At 41.6% G+C, this 14,169-nt stretch overlaps 1 protein-coding gene across 7 annotated transcripts in view; it reads left to right on the top strand.

The window, feature by feature from the left end:
- ppef1 (protein phosphatase, EF-hand calcium binding domain 1) overlaps window positions 1–11,967 on the top strand; it is a 28,933-nt gene extending 16,966 nt beyond the window's left edge. For 6 of the 7 annotated variants that reach the window (XM_006639116.3, XM_015363990.2, XM_015363989.2 and 3 more), the window contains 8 exons: window positions 1,345–1,494; window positions 1,860–2,174; window positions 2,667–2,852; window positions 5,191–5,333; window positions 6,124–6,230; window positions 6,528–6,691; window positions 9,823–9,907; window positions 10,184–11,967. In XM_006639116.3, coding sequence (XP_006639179.2) covers window positions 1,345–1,494; window positions 1,860–2,174; window positions 2,667–2,852; window positions 5,191–5,333; window positions 6,124–6,230; window positions 6,528–6,691; window positions 9,823–9,907; window positions 10,184–10,377 — 1,344 coding nt within the window. In that variant the 3' untranslated portion in view covers window positions 10,378–11,967. The remainder of the gene's footprint in view (window positions 1–1,344; window positions 1,495–1,859; window positions 2,175–2,666; window positions 2,853–5,190; window positions 5,334–6,123; window positions 6,231–6,527; window positions 6,692–9,822; window positions 9,908–10,183) is intronic. The other variant, XM_015363991.2, reaches the window with a different exon arrangement.
- Window positions 11,968–14,169: the final 2,202 nt, after the last annotated feature.

Below are 14,169 nucleotides of genomic sequence, written 5' to 3'. Positions count from 1 at the left end.
CTCACAGGAGAGTGAGCTCCGACTGGAGGGTCAGCATGTCTTTCACTGATCTCATGGAAAGATCGTAGCTGGCTAATGTCATGGCACAGGTTTTGACCAAAGTTCGGACCAAAGTGCCCAGCTTGTGCTCTGAGCAAAGGTCCTCTCTGTTTTCGGTCTCTAGGGAGCCCCCGAGATTTTTCTTAAAAGTTTTGGTCACACACTTGTTAATCCTTGAAGTGTTTTCTGCAAAACCACTAGGTGGTGTGCAATTATTTATTTGAATTATTCTTATTTTATTTTGATTGCAGTTTCTGAAACAGCTCTTTCACTGTCATCTAGTCATCAGGACTCCTTTCAAGCACTGAAAATTGTTATTTGCAGATCTGGTGGACCAGCTTCTGGGAGGCACTCAGTGCCAGTAATTCTAAATAGAATTCTACTGTGCCTACTGTACAAGTTGAATGAAGCTTCAGTGAATCAGTCAAGAGCTCCATCCAGTGGGAAACTGACATCACTACAGTACTTGCACTCAGCAGAAATCACCATGGCCTTCTTTGATTAATAGACTTCTTTCAAATACGATGCTTACAAAATGCCTTCTGTGTTTTTTTTTTGCATAAGCTGGATTCACATTTTAAGTCAATATAAAGAATGCTGTTTTATGTTCTTTTATCATCACAACCACTTTCAATAACACATTAAGTGCAAGGCAGGATACACCCTGGATGGGACCCCAGTCCATTGAAGGGCACACACAGACATTACACACACTGACCTCAGGGACAATTTATAGAAACCAATTAACCTGCCAGCATGTCTTTGGACTGTGTGAGGAAACTGCAGAACTTGGAGGAAAGCTACCTTAACAAGAGGAAAACAGGCAAACTCCAGACACATAGCACCCAAGGAATTGAGCTCAGGGCTCCAGTGCTGCAAGGCATTTTCCTTTCATATTTTTTAGATGATTTGATTATTCATAGTAATTGTTGTGAGGTTTTTGTTTTGTCTGCATTTTTCTGTATTTTGCTGAAAAGGTTCTTGATATTGCCATGGGTAGGTTTTTATTCAAGATCTAATTCTGAAGGCTTATTTATTATTATTTTATTCAAGATCTAATTCTGCAAATTATCTGCAAAGAAAAACATGTAAAATTGTTCCTATTTTTGCATTATAAATTATGAATTAAAGGGAAGCCTTTCATGTTGAATGTATTGCATTACTAAGAAGTGTCCGTAGCATATTAAGCTTCTTGCTCCAAGATTCATTGTACAACGGAGACATTTAAGATACTTTCCACTGCTACTTTTCTGTGGTATTTCTGGCCAATGCACTGCATGTAAGGTAAGATCATTTCTATTGCAGGCCCATGGGAGGGATATTTTGCAGATTCTGCAAGATGTCTTCAGCCTGCTTCCAGTGGCAACAATAGTTGACAATAAAGTCCTGGTTGTTCACGGGGGCATTTCTGATATGACTGACCTGGATTTCCTAAGCTCCATAGAAAGACAGAAGGTGAGCATCTGTCAGGAACAATATGTTGTTTGTGCTTTTGTTAGAGCAGGTTCAGTTATCTATGCAAAAAACAGCTCAGCCTTTATGCTAATTTCTCAAACAAACCTCCAGTTTGCAAAGGATCAATTAAAGGTTTATTCAATGCTGAAAAGAGAAGAGAAAAAACACAACGTTTTGTCCATAGTGCCTTTTTTCACACCCGAAGAAGGCTCCACAGCCGAAACGTTGTGTTTCTTTTCTTCTCTTTTCAGCAGGGAACAAACCTCTTTACTTGTTCCTTTCCAGCCTACGCACGCTGGCACCACTACCCACCTGAGCTACTTTAACCGTTAGTTTGACAATTTCCTGTCTTCCTGCTATTGCAGTTCAAGTCGGCACTCAGGCCTCCCAAGAGGAGCTTCTATCACAGTGAGGAGAGGGACCACTACCAGGGCCAATGTGCTGAGACCCGGGGGAGCCCAGCCCCCAGACGGAGAAGAGGCCAGCTACCCAAGCAGAACAGCAGCTCCTCTTCGTCCTCATCTTCCTCCTCCTCGGCGCCCTCTCCTGCCCCCTCCTCCTGTCAATACAGGAGCCCCGCTCCCGAGCACTATCCCCACATTCTGGAGCTGCCCTACCTGGACTCCAATGTTACCATCTTTCGCAAGGCAGCTCAGAGAGAGGAGCTGGAGTGGAAGCAGGTAAGGACAACAGGCATTACTTCACACAGCGTCATGCAGACTAATGATAGCCTGTACGTCTGTGAGCTGCTAGGTTGGCCTGAGACCAGTGTCTGTCCCCCAGCTTTAGGATTAAACTGCAGAAGAAGAGCGAGGTGATGTGAAATGGAAAGCCTTATATTGAAAAAAAAATGGTGATTTATTATTGTCTAAATTACATGTAGCAGGGGAGTAATTATTCTAAACTATTCTCTATTTTATAATCATTTTATCTAATAAATACCTGTACTTTCTGATTGTGAATATGAATCATGTAGACTTTCACTGGTCATAATTTAGTAATCATGACAGCAGTAATAACACATTTTATTTTAGCCGATGACCAAATAAGAACTTTTGGAAAAACTCACAGCCTCAATAGGTTTTTTTTTTAATGAAAATGTCATTTTTAAAAATTTGGTCATGGCGAAATCTTGAAAGCCCCTGTTGATTTTCCGACCTTCTCTTGTGAAGGTTGTCGACTTGCTATGGAGTGACCCCAAAAGCCTGAACGGCTGCAGCCCCAACACTTTCCGAGGGGGTGGCTGTTACTTTGGGCCTGACGTGACTCAGAGGCTGCTGAAGAAGCACAGGCTGAAGCTGCTGATACGCTCTCACGAGTGCAAGCAGGAGGGCTATGAGCTCTGCCACGATGGCAAGGTAATAATAATAATAATTATTTACACTCATATAGTGCTTTCCTGGACACTCCACTCAAAGCGCTTTACAGGTAATGGGGACTCCCCTCCACCACCACCAATGTGCAGCCTCCACCTGGATGACGCTCACCACACATCAGCTATCAGTGGGGAGGAGAGCAGAGTAATGTAGCCAATTCATGGAGGGGGAGGCCATAATTGGTAAGGGCCAATGGGAAATTTGGCCAGGATGCCGGGGTTACACTCACTCTTTTCGAGAAACACCCTGGTATTTTTAATGACCACAGAGAGTCAGGACCTCGGTTTCACATCTCATCCAAAGGACAGCGCCTGTTTACAGTATAGTGTCCCCATCACTACACTGGGGCATTAGGACCCACATGGACCGCAGGGTGAGCGCCCCCTGCTGGCTCCACTAACACCTCTTCCAGCAGCAACCTTAGTTTTTCCCAGGAGGTCTCCTATCCAGGTACTGACCAGGCTCACACCTGCTTAGCTTCAGTGGGTTGCCAGTTGTGAGTTGCAGGGTGATATGGCTGCTGGCTAGGTACAGCACAGCCTGAGTGCCTGGCTCCTCCAGATACCAGCAACACTTCAGCATCTGCAGGTTCCACTGTATTGGCTTCCACTGTCGTTTTCTTTACACTTGTTTCAGTTCTGCACGCGTGGCATGCTGCTGTGAAGGATTATTAACAGGTTTCCTATAATATTCTAGTATAGCTTGAAAACAGTGCACTGGGTAAATACTGAATCCTTTTACAAATTAGGGGCAGCTAAATAAAATGTACCTGAGCTGTAGGTAAAATCTGAGGCATGTGAGAAAAGGCATACACTTATTATTCCCTGGCACAGCCCTGGTGAAAAAGTAAATCAGTGTTAATCTTTCATCCATCCATTCATTTTCTAACCTCTTCACCCAATTCAGGGTGGCGGGGGAACTGGGGCCTATCCCAGCAAGCAAATGAGCAAAAGGCAAGATATATCCTAGACAGGATACCAGTCCATCTCAGACACAAACACACATACGCACACTAGGTCCAGTTTTCCTAGAAGCCAGTTAACCTACCAGTATGTTTTTGGGCTATGGGAGAAAAACGAAGCAGTGCAAACCCACGCCAACGTGGGGAGAACATATTCCTGAATTGAACCCAGGGCTCCAGCTCTGCGAGGCAGCAATGCTAAACACTTTGCCCCAGAGTTAAACTTGTCAAAATGATGTGTTAACCTATTACACAACTGCACTATCTATACAACACATTACACAACTCTTGCACATTGCTCTGCAGCATATACTGTATGTTCAAGGCTATGTGTTTCAGAGGGCTGTGTCCTACAGAGCCAGAGACCTAGTATGCTAGCCTGTAACATGAAACACTATACAGCACCTTAACAAGCGACCACGAGAAATAAAGACCTGCATTCTAATGAATAAATCAGCACTAAATCTCCCTTACTACAACAAGGATTCCCAAAAGAGAATTACAATCAGTCTCGCTATTCTAAAGATGCATAAACAAATTAGAACATTTTTAGTCTTTGGATTTCACTATAAAGGAAACCAGAGTTTTAAAATCTTTTAAACCAGCAGCCATATCACCCTGCAACTCACATCTGGCAGCCCACTGAAACTAAGCAGGTGTGAGCCTGGTCAGTACCTAGATGGGAGACCTCCTGGAAAAAACTAAGGTTGCTGCTGGAAGAGGTGTAAGTGGGGCCAGCAGGGGGCGCTAACCCTGTGGCTCATGTGGGTCCTAATGCCCCAGTGTAGTGACAGGGGCACTATACTGTAAACAGGCACCGTCCTTCGGATGAGACGTAAAATCGAGGTCCTGACTCTCTGTGGTCATTAAAAATCCCAGGGTGTTTCTCGAAAAGAGTAGGGGTGTACCCAGGCGTCCTGGCCAAATTTCCCATCGGCCTTTATCAATCATGGCCTCCTAACAATCCCCCTCTGTGAATTGGCTTCATTACTCTGCTCTCCTCCCCACTGATAGCTGATGTGTGATGAGTGTACTGGTGCACTATGGCTGCCGTCGCATCATCCAGGTAGATGCTGCACATTGGTGGTGGAGGGGAGTCCCCATTACCTGTAAAGCGCTTTGAGTGGAGTGTCCAGAAAAGCGCTATATACGATTTTCCCATTGTTCCAGACTTCATCAATAAGGCTTTGAGAAGTGCCTTATCTTACAATAAGATGTAAGATTTTATGACCCACTCCTGAATATCGGAATTGTAACAATGTGCAGTAAATAAGCTTTAGAGAAAAAATAAATCAGATCCATTTACTGCTGTACCTTTTGTAGCTGTCTTGAAAGTGTTTTTTCTGATGTTTTTTAAAGGTAATCACAATTTTCTCAGCCTCCAATTACTATGAAGAGGGCAGTAACCGAGGGGCCTACATTAAAATGGGACCTGACCTTGTGCCTCGTTTCTTCCAGTATCAAGTCAGCAAGAGTACCAGGAAGATGACCCTCCAGCAGAGGTAAGTGTGGATTGGGGGTATTTTATAAAACTGTACAAATTATATCAATACTGTTTACCACCAAAAAATCCATTTTAATTAAAATAACTATTTCAGTAAAGGTTGATCACCGAAATTGTTAAATGTGTTTTCTGAAAAAATCACCTATTTATTTACAATTTTTACTTATAAGCTCTTTTAAAAAACAGTGCTGTACAATAGCACACTAGTAATACACACAGCAGAAATAAAAATCTGAACATGCTAGCTACTGTAATTGTCTTCTAGAATGAGCTGTTTGGGTTTGTAAGCATCTGAGAATTTCTTTACTGCACACATGTTTACTTTCCCACAAAATTTCAGAAATTGAAGTAATTGCATCAAAGTGTTTCTCTAACGGTTAACCCGAGCATAGTCAGTATGTGTTGGAGAATAGGGTGGTCAAAAGTGTGCAACCAAACAACAGTTTAAATTAAACTGAATAGTTAATTAAATATGAGTGTGGTTTCTTGTTCATTCTTGCGCTCTGCTTCCTTCTTGTTCTGTTATAAATGTAGTGCATTTGACTTTGAAAAGAATGTTCCATCACATACTGTATCTCTTCCAGTTTGGTGTTATACTCCAATTGTTTTTTTGCATTTTGTTTTGTTTTGTTTTCTAATTGATTGTGTAGTTTTGCACTTGATGGCCACTGGTGGAGACCTGTGGAGCAACCAATGCGTGGTCATGCTTGGAGAACTGTTTTGAATACTGGTTTGTGCAGTAGATCAAGCTAACGCAATTTGTGCTCCTGTCTCTTCTTTCTACACAGAGTTAGTGTGGCTGAGGGCTCAGCCCTGAAGTCCCTGAAGGAGAAGCTGTATGCCCATCGGTCTGATCTGATCTCTGCTTTCCAGCAATATGACAGAAACCTCACAGGTTGGCAGAAGCTCCAGGTGTTCTTTATGTTCTGTAAACAGAAGCCTAAGCCTTTCTCACGCAGCTTTCTCAGCTTGCACGGTGCTTGAGATGTTTCCGAGAGATACTAAGCTAATGATTGTTTGAAATCATTTGTTGTAGCATAGTGAAATTATTAGATAGCCCAGGAAATTGTTTCCTGCAATTCAGTGGTCAGAATTCAGTGCCACGAAGCGTCTCACGATGGGCCCTGCCATCGAGTTGAGAAGTGTTCCACTCTTGACGAGCCTGTTTTCCTGCTGTGCATCCTCTCGTCAGGTCGGATCTCTATCAGCGACTGGGCTCAGGCAGTCGAGTCTGTGCTTCACCTGGACCTGCCCTGGCGGACCCTGCGCTCTCGGTTGGCGAGGATGGCTCCTGACGGGACCGTGGAGTACCTGTCCTGTTTCGAGGATCTGCAGATAGGGGAGCCGAGCAACGAGGTGAGAGCCCCTTCAGTTCTAGAACTTCAGTCGTGTAAATGAGTGAGACCTCTCTGACAAACGTGCTACCATGGAAAGGAAAAACAGAAGCTTGTTCTGTTCTTTCAGGTGACAACTGTGTAAAACCTCACATTTCCATCTCTACTGACTTCCCATTAATTTTACCTCTGGAACAACAAATGAGAAAACCTATTCACATGTGTGTTGCATATATGATTGTGTGTGATTTTAGTCTAATGTTATATTCTCATACTGAGCATTGAGAATCTTGTGTACTTTGTACACGAGAAACTCCTTCAGGTTTTTTTAAACAGTGAGAATTCATTGCATATACTGTAAGTGCACGTTTCATGGCTTTAGTCAGACCATGTTGATGTGAGAAGTATTCCTTTTAAGGAACCTTCCTCTAGTAGGAAATTAACACACCAATTAAATAAACCCCATACGGTATCACACTGGCTTCCACTAATCTAATGAATTTCAGAAAAGGGCACTGTTCAGTCAGGTACATAGCAGTGTGATTGAATTCATTTGTCTATCAGTTATGAAGGAATGTAAGTGAACTTGATAATGATAACATTCAGTCCATCAGTTCTTCTCATATTCCTTCACACTGAGTGAATTTGATTTATCACAACATCAAGCCCAGACATGAACGTTTCTAGGGTGATGTGGTCTGGTCATGTGCTGGAATGCGTCATGCATTCCAGGCAATAATACCTTAATGCATAATAAATCCTTTTCTAATATTAGTGCAGAGCTGGCTTTTAACCAGTTTCCAGTTTGTCCCTGCATTTCCATGGCTATAATCTCTGTGGCATGGACATTTCCAATCTAAAACAGCTCGATTCTCATGAATTATAATGTGAAGCTTGAATGTGTTCTCAATGGAATTAGATGCTTGGTCAGGAGAGTCCTGATGAGATTTTAAAAGTCCTTCAATCAGAGGATTCGCAGAATGTCATTTCCTTTTCTGCTGGTTTTCTGCCAAAAGGTATCTTGTCTGCACAGTAAAGGGTGAGAAGAGCTCCGCTAAACTGAAGACTGCTTCTCAAAAAATATGTGCAGGAAGTCTCACAGATTAGAAACCCTGTCAAGACTTTGACGGGAAGAAACTTACTGTGCTCACCCATATTTTGTAGTTGCAGTGCTGAATTTTTGTTGATGTGCAGTTAGTTTGACAGAAGCCAGTGGTATTATTTCCCCCTGTATTGGATAAAGTGGTTAAAAATGGATGGAAAATAGATTAATAAAGACCTTTGTTTTGACGGCAGGTTTTAATGCATACTTTTTGGTCCTTTAATGTGATTTGCTATTACATCTCTTATGTATTTTGCATTTGTAGTACTGTGTAATTGTTTTTTCAGCAGAATCTATCAGTAGACTGTTATTATTACTTGCATTGCATTGGTTTTGTGCCTTGACTAGATGTTGAGAGCGATGAATCAACTACTATGCCAAAATTCTTCTCCTGCTGTGTGCTTTCTAATTCTAGACCTCCCATGCAAATGCAAAACTGCATCTGCTAACATTGAATTTCACTTGCCATGTACTGTGTGTGCTTGCTTCTACTGTACATCCTTTTCAAATCTTCCTTTCATAACCTAATTTTACCTTCATCATTGGCCAATCCCACACAGAATGCAAACTGGACTAATTTGTTACTGATCCCTCTATCAATATCATCTGCATACATGCAGAAGAGCAGCAGTCCTAGCTGTGAGCACAGCTGCCCTTTGGACATTGCCCAGCTTACTGTAGATGTTTCCCCTCTTACTAGTAATCTCTGCATCCTATCATGTACTGTATCCAAGCTGGAATTCACCTGTTTGGTGCACCTTTAACTCCCCCAGCTTCATGTTTAAGAATGAGTCACATGTGTAACTGGGATTTCAGAAAAACCCTTTTACAATGTTCCCCACAACACTGTAAGAATTATAAAAGTATGCACTTTTGGCATGTACTTTCCTGTCCCATGCTTTCTCTCCAATAACAAATCAGTAGGCTACATCTGTAAAAAGCAAATGTCTGCATCACAGCTGGTGCTTACTGTCTACAATGAATGGCCTGGCCTTAGTATGTGAGCACTATTTCAAGCAGCAGCCAGGAAAACTCAAAAGAGTGACAGGATTGTTTTCTGGTTTGCATGTTAAAATGCATTTTATGGCTGTCCTGTACTTGTCTATTTAATTACACTTCTTTCTGAACTTTTGAACAGTTACACATAATCATTCATAGACAAGGTGCTTGATCTATTGCCCTCTGTTGTCTCTTTTTCAACTCATGAGGGACACAAAACAGACAACAGTGAAATATGTTGTCTGTTTACAGTGAATACAAGGCTTACTGCAAGACCAGTATATAGAACAGCTGGAATTTCATTTAAAATTTATAGGACATAGAACACCTGCTCAAGCACACTTGTTTTTTAAAGAGTTTAAGGTTTATAAACTTTCGATATCTGCTTTATGGGTGACATAGAAGTTAGTGATGCTTCCTTGTAGCTCTTTGGTTGTGGGTCTAATTCTGGAAGGGGGTCCTTTTGTGCCGAGTTCTCAAGTTCACTTGTGTTTACACAAGCTGTTTCCTTGCACCTTCTCAGGACATACTGACCAGGTTGATCAGTGTCTTTAAACTGTTCCTGTATATATACAGTAAACTTGTGTGTATGTCATGTCATTTGCCAAACCGCTTTATACCATACGGTGTCATTGGAAAGCGGAGCCTACCCGGCAAGCAACGAGTGCGAGGCAGGGTACACCCTGGACAGGGCGCCAGTCCATCGCAGGGCAAGTAAAGGCCAATTATACTTGGGGAGAATTTGGGGGCCACAGTAAAGGCCGAGGGGGAGATTTTTGGCCCGGACACCAGGATAACTCCCTACTCGTATTCATAGCTTTAGTGGGTAGCCAGTTGAGAGCTGCAGGGTGATATGCCTGCTAGCTTGTGTGTAGGTGTTATCTGTAAAAACTAGTATGCTGCCCAGGGTGTAGCTCTCTCCTTGTGCCCTGTGCTTCCAGGATAGGCAACAGTATACTAAGATTGAATTTCTTCTCAATGTGATTAAAACAAAACATCATGTCTCCAAAGCTTACATCACTGACGTGTCTTGTTGTGTTTTTTTTAAACAGGTTACCCCTAACCTCATGGAGACTCTGTATAGATATCGCACTGACCTGGAGATCATATTTAATATTATTGACAAGGATCACTCAGGTAAATGTAATTGATAAATGTGTTTGGCAAGATATTAGGTATGATTGCAGTTTGGTATCAGATGATTATTTCCAGTGTTTGTTCTGTTGTAAAGACTGCTAACATCTTTCTGGATTATTAAAAGTTGCATTACAGGTGCAATTGTCAAACTTCCCTTTTCCAGCACCTTCATCAGCAAACCTTTTCCTGTTTATAATAGTATAAAGTGCTCTGAGTGGCTGGACACATCTCTATAAATCTGTACAGCAGAATTGTGACCTGCCGCATGTTTCCTAGGATTGATTTCCATCGAGGAGTTTCGTCAGACCTGGAGACTGTTCAGTTCCCATCTTGGCATCGACGTTGATGACGGAGCCATCGATGATCTGGCGCGCAGTATTGACTTCAACAAAGATGGCAGCATCGACTTCAATGAGTTTCTGGAGGCCTTTCGTGTGGTCCACAAACTGGACACCAAGGAACACCAGTGATGGGGAACGGTGCTGTTTAAAGACATATAGGGATGTACATTTGTAATTGGGGGAAAAAGATAAATGCTATCGAAAGAGGCTGTGCGTGCTCTGAGCAGAGAGGAGAAAGCAAAACACTAATGGAAATTGCTTAGTTGGCTGGAATGGAGTGTGAACTCAATAAAAGGAGAGTAAAACTGAGGTTGAACCTCATGCAAACTGTTAAATTTCTGGCAGAAGTTTTGTAAAAATGGATTTTAAAAATGGTAAGCAACAGACTGAAAGTCACCTGCATATCAGTCTGTGGAGAATGTGAACTTTGCTCCACTCTGTCCTGCACAATAGAACACCTCTGTAAGGGAAGATCACGTGGAAAGCAGTATACTATTTACAGGACTGAAGATTTTATGCCGCCAAGAGTGGTTTAAATGGGAAGAATAAAAATGATAAGCAATATTTATTCTGTCAAAAGTACAACAAGCAGAATCAATAATAACTAATGAAGACAACTTGCAAAGTAATACTAACCTGAAAGATTCTTTTCTGTGCAGTAGAATTAATCTTTGGAGTTTTATTTAAGTAAGGAGCCAAATGATGAAATAATGACTATGTACATATGGAACAAGCATAAATGTCTGCCTTTCCTATTTATTTCAATTCACAACAAACACAACAGATGTGATTGAAAATTATATGCAGATCCACGGCCCATCACCCAGACAGCGGTATACATACGGAGCCAATATTTAAGCCTCCACATGGGTGAATCTTGGAATATCAAGTTGTTAATTGAGTTACCTTGTTATATTGGTAAAACCAAAACAAAATCTGTAAAAGACTAGTTTGCAGTGTAAAGCAAAATATTAAAACAGTCTAAAAAGCCTCCACAGGCAAGTCTTGATTAAAATTAAAAGAGCTGGAAAATGAGAAGAGCCTCAGAAGTCTTTTTTAGAGGTCAGGATAAGTGCCACCCTGAACCAATGAAATCTAACAGTCCCCTTCAGGCTTCAATCTGCTAAGTTTCAGTCTGTCTTCTAAACATACGGAAAGTGAAACATGGGCAAAATGAAATGAAAAAATAGACACATAATGTTTAATGTTTCATTCTGAATCCGGCCTCTGGAGGTTCCATAACATGCTCAACAGACTTGGTGGTCCTGCTCCGAAAACGATCTTTCTGAAATGACAGAGTCTGAATCCCAGATAATAAGGTTGACCAAACATGCCTGCAGACAGCCTTAAAATACATTCCATCTGCTGAGATACAATATACTGTACATACATGACATGTTTATGTTGGCTGTTTTTTATTTAATTTGATCTTGATTTTTATGTGGTTTTAACAAAGTCCCTTTAAGCTGCAAACGTAGAGCTATAGACTCTGTGGTAATACAGTTCCTTTATATACCTTCAAAGATATCCTGTTTGAATGCAGCAAGCTTTTAGGTGGAGTTTTCTTTTTCTGGTGAATATTGACATACGTTACTGTGTACATGCAAGTAATTAGACAAGTGTAAATAAGAATTATATAGTACCTACAGTGTATGAATTACACAGTTCTTCCTGATAAAAATATATTGTATTGTTAAAATAAACACTTTTTATGATGAACTTCATTTTAACCACTTTAAATGAGGTACAGTAACATGGTGCCATGTCAGTTAACACTGTTGCTTTGCAGGTCTTAGGTGGCAGGAGGTTTCGTCGATTTCAGGCAAAAGTGCTGTGTGTACTTGAATATTTTCCTGGTGTCTGTGTGGATTTTCTCTGAATGCTCTAGTTTGGAAAAACATGCAAATTACTGGTGTTCAAAATTGTTCCTGTGATGGACTTTTGTCCCATCTAAGTATTGCCCTGCTTTCTGCTGTGTTCCACCAGGATACCATATGGGTTTGCCATGACCCTAACCAGGAGTTAGCATGTTTTGCAAATTGTATTTGGTTTCAAAGACAGAATGAAGACACAATTTCCATACAACTCAAAAATTGCCCCTCCCCGAACTCTTGTACCATGGTTACCTCTCTTAATCTTTCTACCCAAGAACTCCTAAAACCAGGTCAAATAGTTACTGCAGGTGGGTATTTCAGTAAGATTGCGAAAACTGTACTCTCAGCACCCCTGGGTGCCAGTGAAGCTCCTAAGTTCCTAAGAGTGGCCAAGGCAGTTGCCAGGCAAGGAGGCTCCCTGACATCTCTCGTTCAGTCCTGGGTTTGATTGTGGAGGGGGTTCCTTCCAGAACCTGTGCCAGGTTCTTGAGTTCTTGGCACTGGCTGACTTCAACGAGGATGGCCCAAGAGAAGGCTACACTTCCCACTGGGCAGCACTGGGTTAAAGTTAGAATTCGTCAGCCAGGTCAGCTCAGCTCAGGGCGCAACAGTGACCCCTGTGACTTGGTATGTGTCTGCTAGTTTGCAGTGACATTGCTAGGAGTTGCACTGCTCTTCCAATTGGTTTTAACCCTCCTGTCAGGCACTGTGGAGCTTACACTGTGTCGGATAATGAAGGGCTCCACAGGTGGACATGTTGGAGGAGCCCATTCGAGCTGGAGCAGGTCAAGACTGAACTGGTACATGTCAAGGCAGGTCAACGACCCTTCCAGTCATCACCAAACAGTCGGCAGTTCCAAATTAATTCAGTGTATAATAAAAATGTATATTCTAAATTCTGAATAAAAGGGGGACGTGTATTAGTGGTTCAGGAGGCTGTACTGATGCAGCTGTTCAGGCACACTGAAAGATTGTATAATAAATTAGTCTGTCCCCTCATTACTTCTTGCTTTGTCTGCATTCAATACATAATTACAATTTAAAATTTGGACATCAATGTCAGTTAAGTTCCAGATAAATATCATTAATATCCTGCAGTCTGCAAATGCTGCAGTGGTTTGCTTTCTATGCTTCAAGCATTAGGTTTGCAGTACATCTCTTGTAAATCATAGATGAAAGGCCGATTTAAATGACGCCATTGTCAAACAAATCAGTGGATTGTCAAAATTACAATTATCTTTGAATAGCCAGGGTTTTACGATGAATGAACTGAAGTGTAATTATACTTTGGATTTCAAAGTGTTTCCAAGCATTAAACTATAAAAAGGGGGTAATTATTTCTCGTATTCAAAAAACACGTCACAAAGAGTTTTAAAGTGCCGTAGCTATTGTTGCATTTTTTTCTAATGGTTCTCAGACTGTCAGAAGAGGCTTTTTGAAACATTTTTAATGTATTAATTCCTGGTTTTTGTGTACTCTTGTATGTTGCCTTGAGTATTTACAGCAGCTGGAGGGTTTGTGTGTAAAGGTTATGTAGCAAGCTGGGAATCCAGATGTGCCGTCAAGACCAAGGGCCTGTCTTTCTGTGATTGAGTGTCTTTTAATTAAAAGGCAACATGTGCAGTTAAACACAACTAGTAATAGAGGCAAAAGGGGAGAGTGGAATGGCTGGCTTCTGGATTGGATGAATTCCAGAAGCCTGGAGATAAAATAACAACAGAACAAGCAGAAATGATGGAGCCCCCACTGAGAGAGTCCAGGCGACTCTTCCCCTGACTATCCGTCTTCCCTCGCAGGACTCCCTCTCTGGTTTGATTTTAAACAGAAATTGCATAACATGAGTTGTGCTTTCGGTGCTACAGATTATACCCAGAGCCGTGACGGGTTAATGAAAGACTTGTGAGTTTATGTTGAGAGACCCTAAGGAAGATGAAATCATTTCATTTTTAAATGGGTAAATCGAAGGAAGCCCTTGTAATTATCGCCCCCTAGAAAGAATCAAGCATTTTTTTCAGAATGTCAAAATTGTTAAGAATACCAAGTTATT

This window comes from Lepisosteus oculatus, chromosome 15 (assembly GCF_040954835.1).
Source record: "Lepisosteus oculatus isolate fLepOcu1 chromosome 15, fLepOcu1.hap2, whole genome shotgun sequence".
Taxonomy (NCBI): domain Eukaryota; kingdom Metazoa; phylum Chordata; class Actinopteri; order Semionotiformes; family Lepisosteidae; genus Lepisosteus; species Lepisosteus oculatus.
The sequence above is the reverse complement of the archived record's forward strand: the minus strand, read 5'-3'. Positions and strand labels throughout refer to the sequence as shown.